The following is a 21103-nucleotide window of genomic DNA, read 5'->3' on the forward strand; positions in this document are numbered from 1 at the left end:
TTCTTTCATCAGCCCCGGGTCTCGTGATGGTCCTATTTTACAGATGACAAAAATGAGGATTCAAGAGGTTAAAGGAGTATCTCAAATATAAGCTCAAGAAGCTCGTAAGAGACAGTGGGGATTTGGCCCTGAGCCTGCCAGCGTTCGGGGTGCCCAGGCTTCCCTGTTGTGTGCGCCCCATCCACCCCAGGGCCTAGCTTTACTCTAAGACATGGTGAGATGCATGCAGGTATTTGCTGTGGCCTCGAACACGTTACTTCTTACCTTTGCCACGACCCTCAGCTGGAAAATGGGGACGGATGTGACAGGATGGCTTGTAAGGAGTAAAATCCAGGCCATAGTGGTGGCCAGGGCAGCTTGCTGAAGAGACCCAGCAGAAAGGGCCGTTCGTTTAGCGTGTGGATTTAGAGGCAGGCTTCAGAGACGAGGTGGTTTCTAGGCTGAGCTTTGATGGGCAGGGGTGAAGGCAAGCCAGCAGGGGGATGAGGAATGAGGAGTAAGTAGCCTGCTGGGATGGTGTTGTGGGATGACTGGGGGGTGACTCTGACTGCAGGGGCAGACCATGGAGGCCCGGAAGGCTGGGGCTTCTTGAGGAAGCCTTGGAGGGGTTTTCGTGGTGAAAGCGATGGTGATGGCAGCTAATGTGGGTTGGACACTAACTTTGACCAGGCACGTTACGGGGATGATCTCATTAAATCTTACAAAAGCCCCAGGGATTGTCCGGCAGACCACGGTCCCCGTTTACAGATGAGGAAACGGAGGGTGTTAGTTTTAGCGGCTGACCTGAAGGGTGAAGGGGAGTGGAGAGAACACTGCAGGCACCAGGCCTAGGCACACACCCCAGCTGAGCGACCTCAGTTACTCAACCTCTGGAGTCTGACATGCCAAGACCCAGCTGTGCCGCGTCTTCACTGGGGGAGGCAGGACTAGGGGCACGGTGGGTGTCAGAGAGCCGGGCTGAGAGGCAGCAGCCTGGCTGGGTGTCACTACGTGGAGCCCTGCAGGCCAGATCAGGAGCAGACCTCGGACCCTAGGGTAAGGGGGGGGGGCATTGCAGTGCATAAAGCAGTAATGGGATCTGGGACTTCTCACAAATTCAAAAAGATTAAGGGTAAATGTATCCTAGTGAGGAAGAATGAGATTTCTTCCTCTCTGACTTCCTCCCAGAAGCCCCCAGCAACCCCCCACTACCCACATGTCTGTTCCTAAACCAAGTATTGGCAAAGAGAATAGGGTCCCCCGGGTAGGCTCGGGCAGCTGTTTAGGGGTGGAATGGATATTGCAAGGGGGGGGTCTGCCCTACAAAGACTGTATAGAACAACCAAAATGGGAAAATAAGTTAATGCTCATGTAATACTATTTAATAGACAAAATCTAGGTGGATTTTGGAGGAAAAAATGGTTAGAAATGACTGACTCAGCCTCTGTGATGGGTGATAGGGCCCCTGAGGCCCAGAGAGGGCTCACACAGCACGTGAGGGCAGAGCTGGAGCTAGAACCCAGGTCTGCGGGCTCTCAACCCCTTTCCCACGGGGCCCTGCCACCGCCCTGCCATGCAGGGGAGCATCTGGAAGGATGGAGGGGTTTCTGTAAGGGCTCTGGCTTTGGCTGGGTTCTGGAGAGAAATGGACCCGAGAAAGGCTGAAGACTGACCCAGTGGCCCCAGGCTCCCTTCCTGGAACAACCTTTGGCTAGGGTTGCGTCCCAAAGGCCACGATACCAGAAGGGATTATGGAGATTCCTGTTTGTATTTTTTTTTTTTCCCTCCCAGTGAGCATCTGCAGACATAAAGTACATGACAATTATTTTTATTTTTATTTTTATTTTTTTTTAAAGATTTTATTTACTCATTTGAGACAGAGAGATAGAGAGAGAGAGCGTGAGCGAGGGAGAGGCAGAGGGAGAGGGAGAAGCAGGCTCCCCACCGAGCCAGGAGCCCTATGCAGGGCTTGATCCCAGGACCCTGGGATCATGACCTGAGCCGAAGGCAGACGCTTAACCATCTGAGCCACCCAGGCGCCCCAGTACATGACAATTTTTAAAGAAACAAACCAGAACCCTTCAAGAAAAATGCAAACCTGAATCTGCTGTGCTCTGAAGAAAATGCAATGGGTTTATGATCTTTGAAGACACACAAGAGACAGCTTTCTCTTGACAGATGGGAATCTGAGGCTATTTTGCTTCCTCCCCCTTTGCGTGACCAGACCCAAGTGTGTAAAGCTTTTAGCTTCAAAGCCGGGTTGTGAATAACATTGGTTTAACCTGAAATTTAAAGCCAGCATTTCTTTGCTCTCCGAGACGGGGCTTCCTGCCCCTTGCTCCCCTGAAGCTAGCTTCCAGAATGTTAATTCTACGAGCCATGGTTGACTAAGCCCAGCACTGGGTCTATTACATATTATTTGATTTGGAGTAGAAAAAAAGATTTAAAGATACCATGCCCCCCGTATACCTTTGTACTTTGGCTCATGTCTGTCCATATATTTAAGCATACCATTCACATTGCAAGTTCAGATTTTCCTCCCTGGGATAAAATGGGTCCGAGCGTTTCTGTAGCTTGTCTCCAAGACCACGTTCCCCAATGAAATCAGATGGCATCTTTGCAACACAGATGAGAAATGCTACAGAAACTTCCACAGGAGACTTGGAGGTTCAGACCTGCCCTTGTGCCAGGGATGGTTTTCGGGTATTCATTTTTGTAGCTGTATACGAGCATATAATTGGTTTGTTTGGCTCACACTTGCTGTGCACCCACTATGTGTGGTACCCAGAGGCAGGTTGTCTGTGTCCCTGGCCTAAGAATTAGGCCTCTTTTTGTCAGAGGTTTTTTTTTCTTAAAGATTTTATTTATTTATTTGACAGAGAGAGAGAGACAGCAAGAGAGGGAACACAAGCAGGGGGAGTGGGAGAGGGAGAAGCAGGCTTCCCGCGGAGCAGGGAGCCCGATGTGGGGCTCGATCCCAGGACCCTGGGATCATGACCTGAGCCGAAGGCAGCCACTCAAGCGACTGAGCCACCCAGGTGCCACTTGTCGGAGGTTTCATCCTGGTTGACATGTGTGCCTTTTCTGGTCTGATTATTTTTCAATTAACATTTGCCTCCTTCACTGAATAGAAGTCCATGAGGGCAGGGCTGGGCCAGCTCTTGTCCATCGCCAATGCCAGCATTAGCGTGGCACCTGCTCACTAAGGTTGGTTAAGGGAAGAGTGAATGGGGATGTCTGGGTGGCTCAGTCGGTTAAGCGTCTGCCTTCGGCTCAGGTCATGATCCCGGGGTCCTGGGATCAAGCCCCGTATCGGGCTCCCTGCTCCAAGGGGAGCCTGCTTCTCCCTCTCCTTCCCATTTGTGCTCTCTTGCTGTCTCTCTCTGTCTCTCTCTCAAATAAATAAATAAAATCTTTAAAAAGAGAGAGAGAGGGCACCTGGGTGGCTCAGTCGGTTAAGCATCTGCCTTCAGCTCAGGTCATGATCCTGGGGTCCTGGGATCAAGCCCCGTATTGGGCTCCGTGCTCTGAGGGGAGCCTGCTTCTCCCTCTCCTTCCCACTTGTGCTCTCTTGCTGTCTCTCTCAAATAAATAAATACAATCTTTTAAAAAGAGAGAGAGAGGGCGCCTGGGTGGCTCAGTTGGTTAAGCAATTGCCTTCGGCTCAGGTCATGATCCTGGAGTCCCAGGATCGAGTCCTGCATCGCTTCTCCCTCTGACCCTCCCCACTCTCATGCTCTCTCTCTCTCTCAAATAAATAAATAAATAATCTTAAAAAAAAAGAGAGAGAGAAGAATGAATGATGGAATGAATGAGGTCAGATGGAGGGATGCTGGCATTTGCAGACCAGACCTGCGGAATGAAGGTGGTCATCACAGGTATTACTGACTTGTTCATTTATTCCACAAATATTCCCCATGGAGGAGACAGAGATGAATTAACTGTGGCTTCCCCCTGAGGTAGCTAATAGTGCAGTGTCAGAGTGAGGGGCCCAGTGGGCTTGACTCCTAAGAAAAGGGAGAAAGTGGTCAGAGCCCAAAGAGTAGGAGATGAAGCAGCTGGCACAGAAAGGGAGGCACCCTGGCGGAGGAGGCACGTGTGCTCACAGGCTGCGTCTGTCCTGGCAACAGTGCGCATGTGCACGGGGAATGGCTTCCCTTCTGTAGCGGCCGGTGGATGACCTGTGGGTGACTGCCTGACTCTACGCATCACATTCAGATGCCCACTAGTGCAAACTTCACCTTGCCAGCCCTGAGTCTTGCCAAAGGATGAGGCTTGGGAGCAGGGCTTCAAAGGCACAGCCTAACCTAAAGGAACGGGCAGTTCAGGTACCAGGACTGAGAAATGGGGAGGGTGATTGCTCCCCAGCCCCTCCCGTGGCCCTGCAGTGCTCCCCTGACAGGACTCAGGTCCTCCCCGTGGCCTTCTGTGGGCTCCGGGGCTGCCTGGCCATCCCCCACCTGCCTCTCCGCAGTCCCCTGGGGTCTCTTCCCCTCACCATCCGGTGCCTTTCGTCTCCTTCTCATGTCTAAGCCTTTGTAGGGGGCCTCCTCTGCCTGGCACGCCCCCCTCACCCCCACCCTCTTTGCCCAGCTGACCCTTTGTCCTCCACTCTCCGTTCAAGCATGATTTTCCCATGGAAGACTTCCTTGACTCCCCCCTGTGCGGTCACAGCTCTTCCTCATTCTCCATAGTCCTGTGCATATATTTCTAGACACTTTTTCTACTTGGCAGTAATCACAGTTTGTAGCCATATGTCTGTGTGAGTATCGACCAAAGTGAGCTGCCCTTTCTAGTTTGGAAAGCGGGGTCTGTCTTAGTCATCACTGTATCCTCTGTTGTTTTTTTCCAAACATCACCTGGTACAGAGTAAACACTTCATCCGTATTTGTTCAATGAGTGATTATATAGGTAGAAGTGTCCCAGCCTCCTCAGGAAATGACCAACGTCAGGCATCGGTGAGAGTGACAAGGTAGATCTACCTCACCTCCCTCCCCGATGGAGAAAGCAAGGGGGTTGCTGGAGGGGCAGGGACAGTGGGAGGGATCATAGGTCAGGGCACACACCCGGGGAGGTGGCTCTTTCCAGCTCGCCGTCCTCCACTAGGAGTTTCTGGGTCACCAAGACAGCCTGGACCCTCTCCCAGACTTGGCCCATGGGTGTTGTGGTTGACTTTGAGAAAGCCAAAGAAGGATGCAGCAAGTCTTCTTCCTAAAAGATGGCTTGGATCCCCGCAGGGCTGTCTGTGCTTGGAGAACGTGAACCTGTCCTCAGGAGCTAGGCTTCCAAGGACCCCCGGTGCAGACACTTGAGTTGGCCATGGGCCCTGAGCCTTTACTCAGTGACCAGATGGTGACCTTGCCCACAGGAGCCCTCAGCAGAGCCACCGTCAGCTTCCTCAGTGGGGGTGAAGCTCTGCCCTTCTAGAACTCTGAGCTGTGCAAAGAGCCCAGTTCTGTGAATCCCATGGGGGAGGGATCGAGCCTGAAGACATCTGGGGGAGGATGGCCTGGCCAGTGTGTCTGATGGAGCAGCCTGAGTGGGAGGGAAGAGGTGGGCACTGCCCAACTGGGGGCAGAGTGAAACCTTGGTGGGAGTCATCAGGGACTGGCTGACAGAAAGGAGCCTTCATTAGGAGTTTGGGGCCTGGCTGGCAGGATGGGGCTGGGGAGTATAAGTGAAGTTGGTGGACAGAGAGAAGTCTTTTAAGAGCGGATGTGGTCTATGACAGGGAGAAACTCGATGGGAGCACCGGGAACCGAGGGCAAGGTCATACTTCAGTAGGAGTGACTGGGGCCAGGATGACAGGCCAGAGCAATAGCTGAGGAGGAGCAAGATGAGTGTCCTCCTGTGTGTGTGTACCTTTGATAATGGGGTCATTTGGCAGATGCCAACCAATGGGAGAGCATGGACAGGGTTCTGAGCTCCCACATTCTGCTAGTCTCGATGCCCTTGTAGGTATGGTCCCCACGGGGATAGGCCATGATGGTAAAATAACTCTGAGGATGATGTTCCATGGGCAGGAACAGGGACCAGTCTTGTGGAAGACTCATGTCATAGGTAGCCAGAGGAGGGGCCCAAACTCTAGGCTGGAGGACATCAGCCAGCGAGGCCAGCGTCCATCGTGGCCCACATGTTGGGGTATCTAGTCATTCAGGCTGTAGCCTAGACTATGGAATCCTCTTGGGTCAACATGGAAGTGCGATCTGTTTTCTCAGGGGGTTTTATGAGCTGCCTCTGAAGGCCCTTCCTATAGAGATCCTGGGGTGCTCGGAGCTGTCAGCCTCCATGGAGGACTCTAGAAGGCCAGTATTCATGGGAACACCCACAGCTGATGTCTTTGCTCAAATGTCAGACCCTGCATTGCATCTGCCCCCAGATAGGACAGTTGGGGAAACACCCACTTTTGGCAGCATCTCAGTGACACAGCACCCCACTGCTTCAAGCTACTTGGTTTGGCCTCCTTCCTCACATGACATGATAGATGAGGTCTAGGGCGGCATGTGCTGGCAGAGTGGGACGTGGGGGAGACTTGGGCAAGGCTTGTGTGAGGGCACCTGCCAGGGAGAGGTCTGATGAGTGCTGGTCTCCCCTGGGGCTTCCCAATGGCCAAGGCAGAGGCCTGGGTTCCAGCAGTGTCTGTGGTCAGACCTGCATGAGTACCTGGGTCCTAGAGGTCAGCCCTGCATGAACAGCTGGGTCCTAGAGGGCCCCTCGGAATGAGAGCCCTGGAGGCCATTTCCTTGCTGGAAACTTTTCCCTCCTTGCTGTCTTTCATTTTGAATGGTTCAAACTCAAGGCTCACCAAAAATATTTCATCTCATTTTCTTTTTTTTTTTTTTAAGATTTTATTTATTTATTTGAGAGGGGGAGAGAGAGAGAGAGAGCGAGAGAGCGAGAGAGAGCACACATGAGCAGGGGGAGGGAGAAGCAGACTTCCTCCCTGCTCAGGGAGCTCCATCCCAGGACCTGGGATCATGACCTGAGCCAAAGGCAGACGCTTAACCGGCTGAGCCACCCAGACGCCGCCCCCTCCCTCCCTGCAATTTTCTTTTTTATTGGTAACTCATAATATTTTCTTTGAAATGTAAGCATCATCCCCAGAGCCTGTAACAGTGTGAAGAGCTAACAATACAGAACACAGAGAGAATTTAATCCTGTAGTTTCTTGATAATTCATGTTTTTGGGTAGGCAGTAGTACATTGAAAGTTCTGCAGTAAGACAAAACAAAAAGCATGCTATGGGGAGTGTCCCTCCCTTCACCTCCTGCCTCCGGGAAAGGAAGAATGAACGCTTTCGATGTTTCTCATGGTGCCTTCCAGAGTTCCTTTGGCAATATATATACAAAAGGAACATAAAGTCTTATTTTCTTCCCTTTTCTTACACAGGAGGTTATACGTTATCCATGTTGTGCTGTAGCTGGTTTATTTTTCATGTGACGGTGTATCCCGAAGATCTTTCCATATCGGCTCACAGCGGGAGTCCTCGTTCCTTTATGTAGTCGCCCCGTATTCCACCGTGCGAGCACACCATAACTTACTTGGCCAGCCCCTACAAATCAATTCTTGTGTTGTTTCCAGTCTTTTGCTACTAGAACCTTGTCCATAGATCACTTCCCATATGTGTGAGTCCAGTGGTAAAATACATTTCCAGAGGTGCAGCTGCTTTATCAAAGGAAATGTGCATTTGTGATTTTGATAGCTTTTGTCAAATTGTCTATCATGGGTGTGTGACCAATGGGCTCCCACCAGAATTGTGTGAAAGCTATTTCTCTACAGCTGTCCCGGCACAGTGCTTTACTGACTGGTCACGTGGTGTGGTGGCGAATGTCCTGGGTGAGGGCATCAGCTCTGGGACGAAACTGTACCTTCAAGGGGTGGGGAGCTTCAGTCTAGAAGAGGCAGTAGCCCCTGGTGATTAAGACTCCCACTCAGGGAGGCGCCTGGGCAGCTTGGCCGGTTCAGCGTCCAACTCTTGATTTCGGCTCAGGTCATGATCTCAGGGTCATGGGATCGAGCCCTGAGTCGGGCTCCGCGCTGAGCGGGGAGTCTGCTTCTCCTTCTCCCTTTGTTGCCCCCCCTCCCCCCGCCACGCACTCTCTTTCTCTCTCTCTCAAATAAATAAATAGATCTTTTAAAAAAGACTCCCGGTCAACCTGAGCTCCAATCCTCAGGCAAATTACTTGACCTCTCAGGCCTCAATTTTCTCATCTGCAAAATGGGGGACATATTATCTACCGTGGGGCCATTGTGAGTTTCGGACGAGATGACGCATGTAAAAAGGGCTTGGTATGGTGCCTGGCACATGGCTCTGGGAGGCTGGCTCCGCACTGACTGGCAGGGTGCCCTTGGCTGAGGAGCCCCTTGGCTGAGTCCCTGTCTGTTTCCTCTCCTGTCAGGGGAGGAGGTGCGTGTGGGGGTTTCTCAGGCCCTCTTCCCAGTCTCACTGTCGGACATGCCTTTCTTCAGCACCTCATGTAACCTGCACTCCCCCTTCGTGTCTCCTGCTCATCCAAGGTATTCAGGAATCTCCAGTGCCCAACGGTCACTCACTGCCAGGCAGAGATTTCCTCCGGAAGCAGATGCGGGGAGACCTGTTCACGCAGCAGCAGCTGGAGGTGCTGGACCGCGTGTTTGAGAGGCAGCACTACTCGGACATCTTCACCACCACAGAGCCCATCAAGCCCGAGCAGGTATGCCCCACGACTCACTGCCCGCCGGACCTCCGGCCGGACGCAGGCTTGGCTTGCCCTCCCCAGGCGGTTGGCGGGGTGTGGGCGAGGATGCCAGGTTTTACTCCGAGGCAGGCTTCTCGTTGTTCTCGGCCAAACTTGGATAGTTGCAGCCTCCCACAGGATCAGGAGGACTTGTCTGGGGTTCTGGTGGCTTCTTGCCTCGGTGCTTCTGTCTCCCCGGCCAGCCTGGTGGGGTGGGGGTGGGGGTGGTGGCATGACTGGTCGGGCTGCTCTGCCATTGCTGAATGGTGTCCTCGCTGAGCTTCCTCTACATGCTCATTAGATGGCACTTCTGAAGTTTTCCCACAGAACCATTCAAAGCCATGTAGGCTGTCTGCACAAGCTCCCGTGGAGGGGAAAGATGCCAGGGGGGATGTTGAGTAGTAAGGACTGAGCAAAGCCTCAAGGGCCACCATCTTATGACAGTCTGGCTGTCTGAGCAGTTCCTGTGAGGGCTTTCTCAGACCATCTAGCCACTTTGTTTTCAGATGGGGAAGCTCAGGCCCAGAGAGGCAGAGAGACTTGCCTGAGGCCACACAGCAAGTCATGTATTCACTTAACAAACATTGAGGAGTATCACCTATGTGCAAAGCATGGAGCCAGGCACTAGGTACTTCAGTGAACAAGATAGGCTTGGACCTGCCCTCAGGGAGCCTACAGGTATGTGGAAGAACCACAATCAGTAAGAATAACCCGAAAGGTCATGGATTACAGATGTCCTAGGTGCTGAGGTGGGGATGTCTGAGGTTCTCTGAAAGAATAAAGCAGAGGCTGAGCCAGCCTGGAGGCCACAATGGCCTCCTGGGAGGAATGCATTTATGTTGAGCCCTGAGGTGTAGGGCAGAACCAGGAGAAGGGATGTGGAGGTGGGGAGGAGTGGGCCTGACAGAGAGAATAGCAAGTGCGAGATCCTGAGGTAAGAGGGGGCATGGCAAGAGGGAAGAATGGAAGGAGAGCCAAGAGAGCCAGCATGGCTCGGCCTCAGGGCACAGGGACGTGGGGAGAGGGGACAGTGATGTTGGGGAGATGGGCCAGGTCTTGTAGACTATGGTTAAGACTTTGGTCTTTCTCCTACAAGTGAAATCTCGTCCGGTAACAAGGTGGTCCTATGTGCTGGATGGAGCTGATCCCACACACTCTAGATCTTGAGCTTTCAGGAAAACAGTCTGTTTCCATCACAAACAGCCTTTCTGAGTAATGGCCGAAGCCACATTCCATCTGACGCAGGAGGAGAAAGAAAAGGAGACTTCCTTGGATGTGGCCTACCTTTCCCTCCAGAATCGGGGAGAAAATTTATCTTTTAACCATTGACAAGGTCACATGATTTTAGAGCTAGCAGAGACTGCAGAGGCAAGCTTTCAGCCCCCTCATCTTGTAGAGTCCCCGAGAGGGGACAGGGTTTGTCCGAGGTCACCCCGCAAGTGAGTGGTGAAGAGTGAGGGCTCAGGCCTCTGCACTCAGCCTGGCCTCTACCGCAGGAAGCCTCCGGTGCTTGTGTTAAGCTCCTGTTAGCTTGATGCAGCTGTTCAGTGTTAGAGACTGGGTTTCCCTCCGTGTTTCACGTGATTCTCATGGAAACTCAGATCTGCATCATATTTCATTTAACTTGGAATGACCAGGAAATTTGGGCTTCATAATTGGTAGAAGTCCAGAAGCCATCCGTGTATTTACTCACTCGCTCAGGCATTCATATGCTCGTTTATCCCACATACTTCTTGCGTGCTGGCTCTGAGGCTGGCACAGTACCAGGCACCCAAGGTGGGGAGGGAGGAGTCAGGCGTCAGCTCCGTCTGCCCACAGTCTCCCAGGGGCAACATGACGTGGATTCAGAACCTGCAAGGCGACGGAGAAGGTTCTGTGCTCCCTGGTGAGTGGGGAGGCTGCCTCCGTTGGGAGCATGGGGTGGGTGGGGGGAGGTGTTACAGAGGAGGCAACGTTGGGGGACAGGTCTGATAGGCTCATGTAGAGATGGGGCCCGGCGGGGAGGACACCTGCATTACAAACCCTGCAAGGGCCCCGTTCCCAGCAGTCTTGCTGTGCAGTGTCCTTCAGAACGGCACGGACGCGACCGCGGGCCTGTGTCTGTGTGGGCTCCGAGGCGGGCCCTGCGGGCGAGCGTGTGGCGGGGTAATGACTGAATCAGTGCTTTCTGGTTAATCTGCTTCACCTCCCTGTAATGGGCCGTAATGAGGAGAGATGGAAGGTGAGGCCGCGGGGCTGCCAGGCACACACACAGGCACTGGACTATGAATGACATACCTCGCTCCCGGTTCCCAGTCACTGGACAAATGACAGCCAAAGCAAGGGGCCACAGCCCGGGAAGGGGTGCATGTCAAGGGTATGAGCCCACTCTCCGCCTGGCCTGGTGAGCCCCGGAGCAACATGGCCTGGTGATGGCACCCAGAAGAGGGCCTAGAGCTCTGGCAGCCAAGGGGGGCATCTCTTCCATATGTGAGCAGACCTGGGTCTCCATGGTCTAGTGGCCTTGGTGGGGTCTTGCTGTCAGTTTCACTGAGCAGCCTGTGGGGAAGAAAGGGCTTTTCCTGGCCTTGGGGTTGAGGGAGTTTGACTTGAGTCAAACTGAGTCCCGGCTCTGGCCTGTTGGGCGGGATGCTTTTTCTCTGGACCTCAGTTTCCACACCTGTGGCGGCAGGAACTGGGATTTTGCACAGCAGCTGCTCGACAGCAGTGGTCTTCCTCACCCATGCGTGGTACAGGGCAGTGTCCAAAGGGCTTTCACATCCATGCTCTCCTCCTTCGACTCGCGATTGAAATGCCCACTAAACAGTGTGGGTAAGATTGGTAGAGCCCCATTTTACAGACTGGAACATTTTTTCCCCCGGATTATTCCCCCCCCATGTTCAGCCCAGGGAGCTTCCAGGACTTTGTGGAGGCTGCAGAGCTGGAATTTGATTTTAAGGTCTTCTGTTCTCATCTTGTGCTGGATGGTTGCACGGGCCTCCTTATCCCCGAAAGATTCCAGGAGCGTTTTCTAACTGGCTGGTTCTCAGAACTGGCCTTCTGCAGCCAGAGTCTGTTATTCCAGAATCCTCAGAGTTTCGCCATGGGCTCGAGTGGTCAAATCCCCCTCAGTTACCCAGCCCACCCACTGGCGGGAAGAACATTCCTCTTCGGGGCCAGGTGGGGGTCCTGCCAGTCACACCCACCCCACCTTGCCGCTCTTCCCACCAAGATCTGCACGCTGGGTGGATAGGCCGGGCTTCTTGCTTTTATATGGACACTTAGTAAACCCTTGGCCCCGGGTGTCCTGCATACACACTTCCGGAGCAAAGAAACACTTCCTTCTCAACGTGGTTATTGAAAAAGCAATTCTGTTTTCCCTCCATGTGGAGAGAGTAAGCATCACCCTGAAGGAGAAGGGGAAAAAAGAAAAAAGAAACAGTGCTGGTGGCGTGCGTGTTCCGAGCGGTGGACTCTGAGTAAAACTCGCGGTGACGCTGTCGCCCGAGCACTGCCCCTCGCGGACGCCGCTCCCTCCTCCGCCTCGGCAGGAAGGCCGAGGGAGCACAGCCTGCCGTATTTACTCTCGGCAGACTATTAACCAACACCAGGCTATTAATCTGGCTTTTGAGCCTTCACTAAAGCCCATAAAAGCTCACAGTTGTCAAATGGAGTTCATTTTAATTTCCTTTCAATCACAGTAAATTATTCAGGTGATAAATCAGCTGGAGCAGCCTCCTGGCTGTAATAGAAACCCTAATTCCTGGCTAATTATCCAGCCCATTGCTGCCAACAGATCAATACGGGCGCAAAATGGAACCGGCCCAGGGCCCTCCCTCCCATTGGGCCAGAGACAGAAAGACAGCTGGGGAAGGGGACGTGCTGCTGACCTCCCGGGAAGTTCAAAGGTCATGGGGGGTTAAACCGGGAGAAGGCTTGTCCCTTGTCTAAAAGAGAAAGCCACCAGAAATGCCTCCCCCTTGCTTGTGCTGCTTTGCCCTCTGAATGGTGGCATCTCTCCAGGCTGGTGGGCCTGGGCCGAGCATGGCCTATGCCCGTGGGTGTCCTACTCCTGGGAAGGGACTGGTTTCTGTTTTTGAGCATAATTGAGCTTGGTCATCGGGGATGGTCTGAACACCTACCTGAGTCAGAAAAATGTCTGGGATGGTGGGGAAAAAGATGAGGTGCGGGGCATGCTTCCTTGCTTCAAGGAGCTCATTTTCCTCTGTAGTGGGTCTGGGCCCACCAGAAGGAGGTGGGGCAGGAAAAGGAGGGAGTGAGGAGACGAGTGTGAGGTAGGCTGAGGAAGGGGGAAGGCTTCCTGGAGGAGGTGCTATTTGTGCTGTATCTTGAGGGATGAGCAGAATCCAGATCTGTGGAGATGGTGGAACTGGCTGGAGGGGCGTTTTGGGTGGAAGGAACGATGTGGGCAAAGGTATGGCAGGGAACTGGGAGCCAGTCTGGGCGGATGGGATGTAGGAGGAGTGAAAGGCAGACAGGGACAGTGGGGCTGGAGAAGTAGGGGGTGAGCAGACCCCAGAGGAATGTGGAGGTGAGGAAGTCTGACTTTGCTTTGGGGGCGCTGTGCCCCGAAGAGCCCTGTGTCTGTGGCCTGGAACCGCTCTGCTCACTTGGAAACTACCTTCCCGGGGCCTCCTGCTTTTTGCCCTGGTCCCTACTGCTCCTGTTGGATCTCTCTTCCCGAAGCCCATCCTCACTTAAGAGCCCCTCACGGTTTCCCCCACTTGAGACCCCAGGCCCAGCCCTTCATCCCCTTCACGACCCTTCACCACCGCCCCACGTCCCTCTGCTGGCCCCCAGGATGCTCTGGCTGTGGCCAGGCCTGACCTCTCACTGCCCCTCGTGCGCTGGGCTCCTCCTCCGTGCAAGGGGGCCACAGACGGCGGGCTGGCGTGTGTGTGCATGTGTGTGCGCGAGCCTGAGCGCGTCAGCAGCGGGGCTGGCCCTGAGCACGCAGGGTGACTTTCTTCACGTTGTTGTTCTCACTCCAAGCTCCTGCTCATTGTTTCCCTTCCGTCTGTTTCTAAATCTTCCCTGGCCAGGCCCACCAGGAGTCCTGCCTGCCCTGACACACTTCAGTCCCCACGGACTTGCTTCGTGTGGGAGTTCATGAAAGCATCAGGTTCTAATCATTGCCACAGTGGTTGTTGTCGCAATGGTGTATTCACTGCTCCCCATGTGCCTGGCTCTGTTCTGAGGAGCACCTTCTGGCCCCATCTCATTACAAAGTCACAGCAGCGCTACTAGCCCCATTGCGTAGGCGGGATGGCTGAGGCTGAGGGAGGTCAGCAGTGACTCCACACAGGTATGCAGTGAGTGCAGGGCCAAGATTGGAAGCCAGATCCCTGGCTCCAGGGTCCAGGCTGGTGGCCGCCAGGGCTGTCCCAGGTGCAGCCCAGTCAGGCTGCCCCACTGATTCGTACAGGTGGCGGGTTTCCTGGGAACACACCTGCGGGGTCAGTGTACTCACCTGGGAGGGGCTGCCACAGGAACCAGTGGAAGGATGAGCAGAAGTCTGAGGGCCGTGACTCTGCTGTTCTACTGTGACCTGCTTCTGCTCCGCTCGCCCTGGTCCTCCCCTCACGAGGCTGTGCTCAGGGCCAGGCTCCTCCTTTGCAGATGAAGTAGAGAGTGTTTAGAAGAGACAATTGGTAATTCTTTCCTAGGAGGGATAACTAGAAAAATTAGGGCTGTTTGGTCTGAAGAAGGGAAGACTTGGGGATGTGAACAGGGAAGGAGGCAAGCTAAGAGAACTTCCTAGTAGTCCAAGCTTTCTAACCAGCTTAGTGGGTCTCCTTGTTAAATAGTGAGCTTCCTGTCACCAGAGGCATGTAAGTAGAATCTATCCTTATTCATATATGCTGTATTAGAAGTTTACTAATCCACTGAGGACTTGACTAGCTAAATGGTAAGGCTCTTCCAACCTGAAAGAATAATTCTAAGGTAAGAAGAGCAAAAGGGGTTTGGTGGGAGGAGGGGAAGGAATAGGGGAGGCAACAAAAGGAGGCCTTTAATGCTGCAGGGTGGAAGGGACACTCAAGGGAAATTGCCCCCCGCCCCAGGAACTCTCACCAGGGTGGGCCAGGCAGGGTCACTGGAGCTGTGGCCCTGAGCACAAGGAGCTGGAGGCTGCAAGGTGTCGGGAGGCTGGAGATGACCCCATTTCCCCTCCTGCACAGAGCAGGGTGGGGGCTCCTGGTGAAGAAGCCAGGGCCAGAAGTCTGGGTGGTGGCGGCCACCGCCAGCCTTGCTGCTCACACAGCGTACTGGACCTCCTCTGCCCAGGAGCGCAGGGCCTCCTCAGGGAAGGAGGGTGGAGAGGAGGATTAAACAGACCCGTATCCTACCAACAGGTGCCACAGGTTGCAGGGGGGCTGGCGGGGTGATGCGTAACTTAAGATAAAGGAATCATTAATTGAAAACCCCAACATAGGGTTACACAGGACTCTAGCTCACAATGGCTCTGTGAAGTAGAGGATGCCTGCAGTATGATCTTCATGTGGCAGATAAGGAAACTGAGGCAGAGAGAGACTAAGTAATGTGCCCCGATGATGTAGCTCAGCCACATTCTCCACTCCCTGCTGTTTGCGGGTGTAGAGAGTCCTCAGGAGTCCGTGCCCTTTCCTCTGCATGGGCAGACACTTCCTAGTTGATTGAGTGGTTTCACTCAGCAGGTGTTCATTGAGCACCGCCCCTGGGCCAGGTACTGTGCTAAGTGCGGGGACACAGCAGCAACAGAGACAAACGTGCTCCCCAGAATTTACCCTACAGCAAAGGAGACAGATGTGGACAAAATGATTATACCAGTACAAATGGTGTGTCATTACCAACCATCACAGAATGTGATGGGTGCTCTGAAGAGAAAGATCAAAGGGTAAAGAGTGGGACCTCATCTAGATGGGGGGTCAGGGAATGTCTCTGTGAGGAGGCACCTTTGAGCTCAAGAAGGGGAAGTGTGGCGGGAATAGTGTTCCATGCAGAGGGAACAGCCTATACAAAGGCTTGAGGCTGGAAAGACTGTGGTCCAGGAACCACAAGATGCCCCGTGGGGCTGGTAAGCATGGGCGGCAGAAAGCGGCCTGTGGTGCAGGGGTGGGGTGGTAGAGGCCAGATGGGGACTAGGGCCAGGGCCTTGGATTTTGTCTTGAGAGCAAGGAGAAGCCTCTGCAAGATTGCAAACCAGGGACTATCAGGATCCAATCCAATACAGATTAGATTATTCTGCTGCTATGGGGAGACTTGGAGGGTCGGGGGACAGGAGGCTGTTGCCAAGGTACAGATCATGTCACTGTACCCCTGGAGGTCACTAACCTTGGGGACAGTTGTCAGCCCCGTGTGGGGTTGGCCTGCTCTCCAGTCTGGAACCCAGAATAGGAATTGTGGCCCGTGATGCACTGCTTCTCTCCCCTCCTGTCTGCTTCCCTGCATCCCCCCACCTACCCCCAAGCCCCCCAGGTCGGCAGCCAGGCCCTCAGGTTACTAGAGTTGAGCTCAGATTTGATTCTGAGCTTTCTGATGCTCCAGGCAAAGTGGGAAGCCATCAGTTGTGTGCTTCTCATTGTCCACCAGGGGGAAAATAGGACAATTCCCCAAAGGGGGCCACGCCTTTTCTAACAGAGTGGAAAGGAAATTGTCACTTGGGGTTCCACTGGGGGGCCCTGTCCTCAGCAACATGCACAGAAGAGCCACGGCAGGCTTCATGAGGCTCCGTCTTCCGGGGGAGAGTGATGACCACATGCTCCACAGTGCATTTCTGCGGGGGCAGGCCTGCTCTGACTGACCACAGGGCTTGAGAAGGCAGCCTTGCTCGTAGCCCAAGTTAAACTAAGAAAAATCCCAGACATTCTGGGGCATCATTCCTAGATTTTCCAGTTTGATGCTTGGAAGATGTGCTACTATCTTGGGGCTTTGTGACTTCCTGCCACCCCAGGGTACCTCAGGGAAAATGTCCTACCCAGAGGATTTGGTCTCTAAGAATGTACCTCAACGGGATGCCTGGGTGGCTCAGTCGGTTAAGCGTCTGCCTTCAGCCCAGGTCATGATCCTAGGGTCTTGGGATGGAGCCCCACATTGGGCTCCTTGCTCAGCAGGGAGCCTGCTTCTCCCTCTGCCTGCCGCTCCCCCTGCTTGTGCTCTCTCTCTCTCTCTGATAAATAAATAAAATCTTAAAAAAAAAAGAGGGGCGCCTGGATGGCTCAGATGGTTAAGCATCTGCCTTCAGCTCAGGTCATGATCCTAGGTCATCATCCCAGGGTCCTGGGATAGAGCCCTGCATTGGGCTCCCCGCTTAGCGGGGGAGTCTGCTTCTCCCTCTGCCTCCACTGTTCCCCCTACTTGTGCTCTCTTGCTCTCTCTGTCAAGTAAATAAATAAAATCTTTAAAAAAAAAAAAAAAAGAATGTACCTCATCATCAACCCAACTCTTGATGAGGAGAAGTTAGTAGTTTTGCATTTGACTTCTCTGATGTGGGCTTGGTGTGCAGGAACTTGGGGATGTTGAAGAAAGGAAGAGGCATATGTTTTAGAGATTAAGGAAGCAGACGGCTTACCCACACAGTTGCAGATGGACAGGATGGAACTGAGAGGGTGCAGCTGGACATTCTCATGGGAAGCAGGCACTCTCTGACCTAGTTGTACCTGGAAGCCTGATGACAGAGGAGGACTTTTTTTTTTTTAATAAGATTTATTAGAGAGAGAGAGGGAGAGCATGATTGGGAGGGGCAGAGGGAGAAGGGAGAAGGAGAGAGAATCTGAAGTATACTCAGAGCTGAGTGCGGAGCCCAATGTGGGGCTTGATCTCATGACCCTGAGATCACGACCTGAGCCAAAACCAAGAGTCAGACGCTTAACCGACTGGGCCACCCAGGCTCCCCCAGAGGAAGACTTCTGACCCTAAGGCACGGTGGAGGTGACCTGGTGAATGTCCTGGGCTTTGACCAGTCTGATGAGTGACTCTTCCCACGGAAGGAGCCATAAGAGTGGAGAGGGTGGTAGGAGCAAGGAGAAGGACAGGAATTCTCTTCCCAGTTCTTCCCAGCATGCGGAGAGGGAGTAGAAACACCTTCCTGAACACTGAGATGCAAGCAAGATTTAACTTGGATGTCATCTTGCCTTCGGAATGAGGTAATTGCAAGGACTATGCTGGAATTCTTGCTCCCTAGATCTCCAGAGGAGTTGGGTGTCTTTAGACCAGCCGTATTTCCCTTATCCTTCAGCTGTCATCATCTTAAAGTGACCCAATGGTGAAACTACAGGGACGCTGGGTCCTCAGCCTTTTTCACTTATGCTACTCCTTAGAGTCTTGCCTGGGATGCCCATTTCTTCCTGAACAGTTTTTAAAATATTTTCTAAACAATGGAATATTCTGAGTATTCTTTCTCTTCCTGTGGGTCAAGCAGAAGGGTGGCTTCCCAAGAAAAACCATCGTGCCTGCTTTGCAAGATCAAGGAATGTTTGAGGGAGCTTCCCCTGCTTGTGCTCTCTCTCTCTCTGATAAATAGAGAGCAAGTTGCCATAGTGTAAAAGCATGGGACAGGCCCCTGGGCTTGCGGGATGCCTCTTGGGCTAGTCACTTCTCTCTGGGTCATGGTTTCTGCACTTGAGGTGGGGGATCAGACTGGGTCATCCTTGAGATCCATTCCAGCTCTAACATTTTGTGTTGAGAAATAAAACAAATTGGAACTCCATTTCTTATTTTTATTTTGACTTGTTTAGTTTTTCTTCCTGTCTCTTCCACTCTTTTAGATGACAAGCAAATTCTGTGTATGTGGAGTTTAAAGATTACAAGCAAATTGTCAAAGAGCTGCATCTTGCCTGGATGTTCTTTCTTTCATTCATTCATTCATTCATGCATTCATTCATCCAGGAAATCTTTTCAGATACTTCATGTCAGTGACATTGACCACCTGTGCTGTGCCGTGTGGCATAAAATAACAGCAAGAGCTGCAGCCAAAGGTACTGTGTAAAAATTGAATTTGGGGTTGAGATATTTCCCCCTACCCAACGCTAAGCAATATTTGCAATTAAAAAAAAGACAAAAAGACAAAAAACAGAAGACTACTCCATTCCTATAGCTTGTTTGTGTTGAGAGTGCACTGCAAGTTTGGCTTAAGGAATTTGGCTATTTAAAAGCTCTTAAGAAAGCCAAACTTTATTGTTCTGTAAATTACAAAACAACAACAACAACAACAAAAACCAACCAACCAAACAAACAAACCCATACATAGATTTCTGGTTCTGATAACAAGGTCTCAGCTATTTTAGGCACCCCTTTATTCTCAAACAACAGAAATACTGGATCAAATATAACAATAAAATGTTTTTGATATATATCTGAGGTTGAATTAAAGATAGGGAAATCCTTGGGAGCTGGAAATTAGGAAGGAGCTCAGAGCCAGAACTTTAAGTGTGTGAGCTAATGTCCCAGGGGCCCAGGGTACTTACCAGTCCTGGGCATAGTTCCTAGTGAACAGGGGCTGGGGGTGTTGATGCTGGTGCTGAGACTGAAGATATGCCCTTAGACCTGTGTGATATGGGAGTTAGAACTGAAACTTCTGCAAAAAACTTGAAACCTGGAAGGGTGGCACTTTCCACGTAATGAGTGATGGGCACATTTTGCCTCCAGGCTGATGAAAGCAACAGAAATTTTGATTCTGCATGGGACTCAGAGTAGAGCAGAAGTTTCCCATGGGAGGTTAAAATCCCAAGTTTGTGCCACATACAAGTGTGGTATCTCACTTTATATTATTCCCAAGAAACTCAAGAAGAGGAATTAATATAAAAACTGGGCTCCTATCAGTGAAATCCTTGAGATGCCTAATAGAAGCACATGAAAAACCCTCCCCCTCATCCTTCCACAATCTAGTCTACACAACATATGCCTACGGAGCAAACAATAACCACTGAAGATGAGCTCACAATTTAAAAAGTTGCAAACCACACAAGGAAATGAGGAGGAAGTGGAGACATAACCAGAAGAATTAGTACTGAAAGAACCTAAAATAACAGACAATCTGAAGGAAACTATAAAATGTCTACAGAGATGAAGAAAGGACTGGAAACACTGCAAAAGGACAAAATACCATGAAAAATGAATATGTAGATTAGAAAAAGAACCAAAGACATTTTCTGGAAATAAAAATTTTATTAGTCATCAAAATTAAGATTTGAATTCATGGATTAAATATCAGATAAGACATAGCTGAGTAGAAAATTAGTGATTTGGGGGACAGAACTGAGGAAATTGCTGGGAATGCAGTATAGAAGTCTAAGGAGTTGGGAAGTAAGAAAGAGAGGGTTACATGGAGCGCCTGGGTGACTCAGTTGGTTAAGCATCTGACTCTTGATTTCGGCTCAGGTCATGATCTCAGGGTCGTGAGATCAGGCCCTGTGTCAGACTCCACACTCAGCGCAGAGTCTGCTTGAGATTCTCTCTCCCCATCTCCCTCTGCCCCTCCCCACCATGCTCTCTCTCCCTTTCTCAAATAAATAGGTCTTAAAAAAAAAAAAAGAAAGAAAGGGTTACAGATAAAGCAGAGTTTATGAGAAGGTCCAACATGTATCTAAGAGTTGCTCTGGAAAAATAAATAGGAAAAAATAGAGGTGAAACAATATTTGAAGAAATAATGGCCAAAGAATATATAGAACAAGACATGTGTCACATACATCTAGGCAAAGCAGTAGTGAAATTGAAGAACATCAGAGCCAAAGAGAAAGTTATAAAAGCAACCAGAGAGAGTATAAATTTTAGATTGACAAAACACTTTTTTCCAGCATCAGTTGGAGTCAGAAGATAGTAGAAGATATCTGTAAGTGTTAAGAGATAATAACAATTGATCTGTATTCAGATAAATGATCATTTAACAGTGAAGGCAAATAAAGACATTTTCAGACAAGTACACAGAAGGTTTACCACTCACAGACTTGCTGAATTGCTGAAGGATGTACTTCAGGAAAAAGGATATGAGAAACATCCAATTTTAGCTCTAGCATATGAAGAGCTTGGAAGTCATTACTTCCATGTTTACAATGACAAATAAAGCTGAGCAAATTGAAATCAACAACTTTTCTTGACCCACCAAAGAACTGAGGTTGAGGGCAAACAGCTACTGAAATCTGCAGAAATAGGAGCATACAGAGTTACACCAGAGATCTTCCAGATTAACATAAAACCTCTACTAAAGGCCTGTTTACCTCAGTTTCTGTTACCCAATGCATTATGTCCAGCTTTCAGCAAAAAGTTAGGCAAGAAAAAACAGTCTGAAGAGACAAAGTAAGCATCAGAAATAGACTCAGATATGACACAGATTTTAGGTTCATTATATAAGGAATTTAAAACAAGTATGGTATGTTAAGGGCTCTAATGGAAAAAGTAGGCAGCACAAAAAGACAGATGGGTAGTGTAAGCAGA

The 21103-nt window shown here is 51.2% G+C and overlaps 1 protein-coding gene across 1 annotated transcript in view; it reads left to right on the forward strand.

Moving 5' to 3' along the window:
- Positions 1–21103, forward strand: part of PAX5 (paired box 5) — a 181813-nt gene that overhangs the window by 55250 nt on the left and 105460 nt on the right. Inside the window, exon 6 of the mRNA XM_032396898.1 lies at positions 8496–8671. Within this exon, the coding sequence (XP_032252789.1) occupies positions 8496–8671 (176 nt within the window). The remainder of the gene's footprint in view (positions 1–8495; positions 8672–21103) is intronic.

Source organism: Phoca vitulina, unplaced genomic scaffold (assembly GCF_004348235.1).
Source record: "Phoca vitulina isolate PV1807 unplaced genomic scaffold, GSC_HSeal_1.0 scaffold94, whole genome shotgun sequence".
Taxonomy (NCBI): Eukaryota; Metazoa; Chordata; class Mammalia; order Carnivora; family Phocidae; genus Phoca; species Phoca vitulina.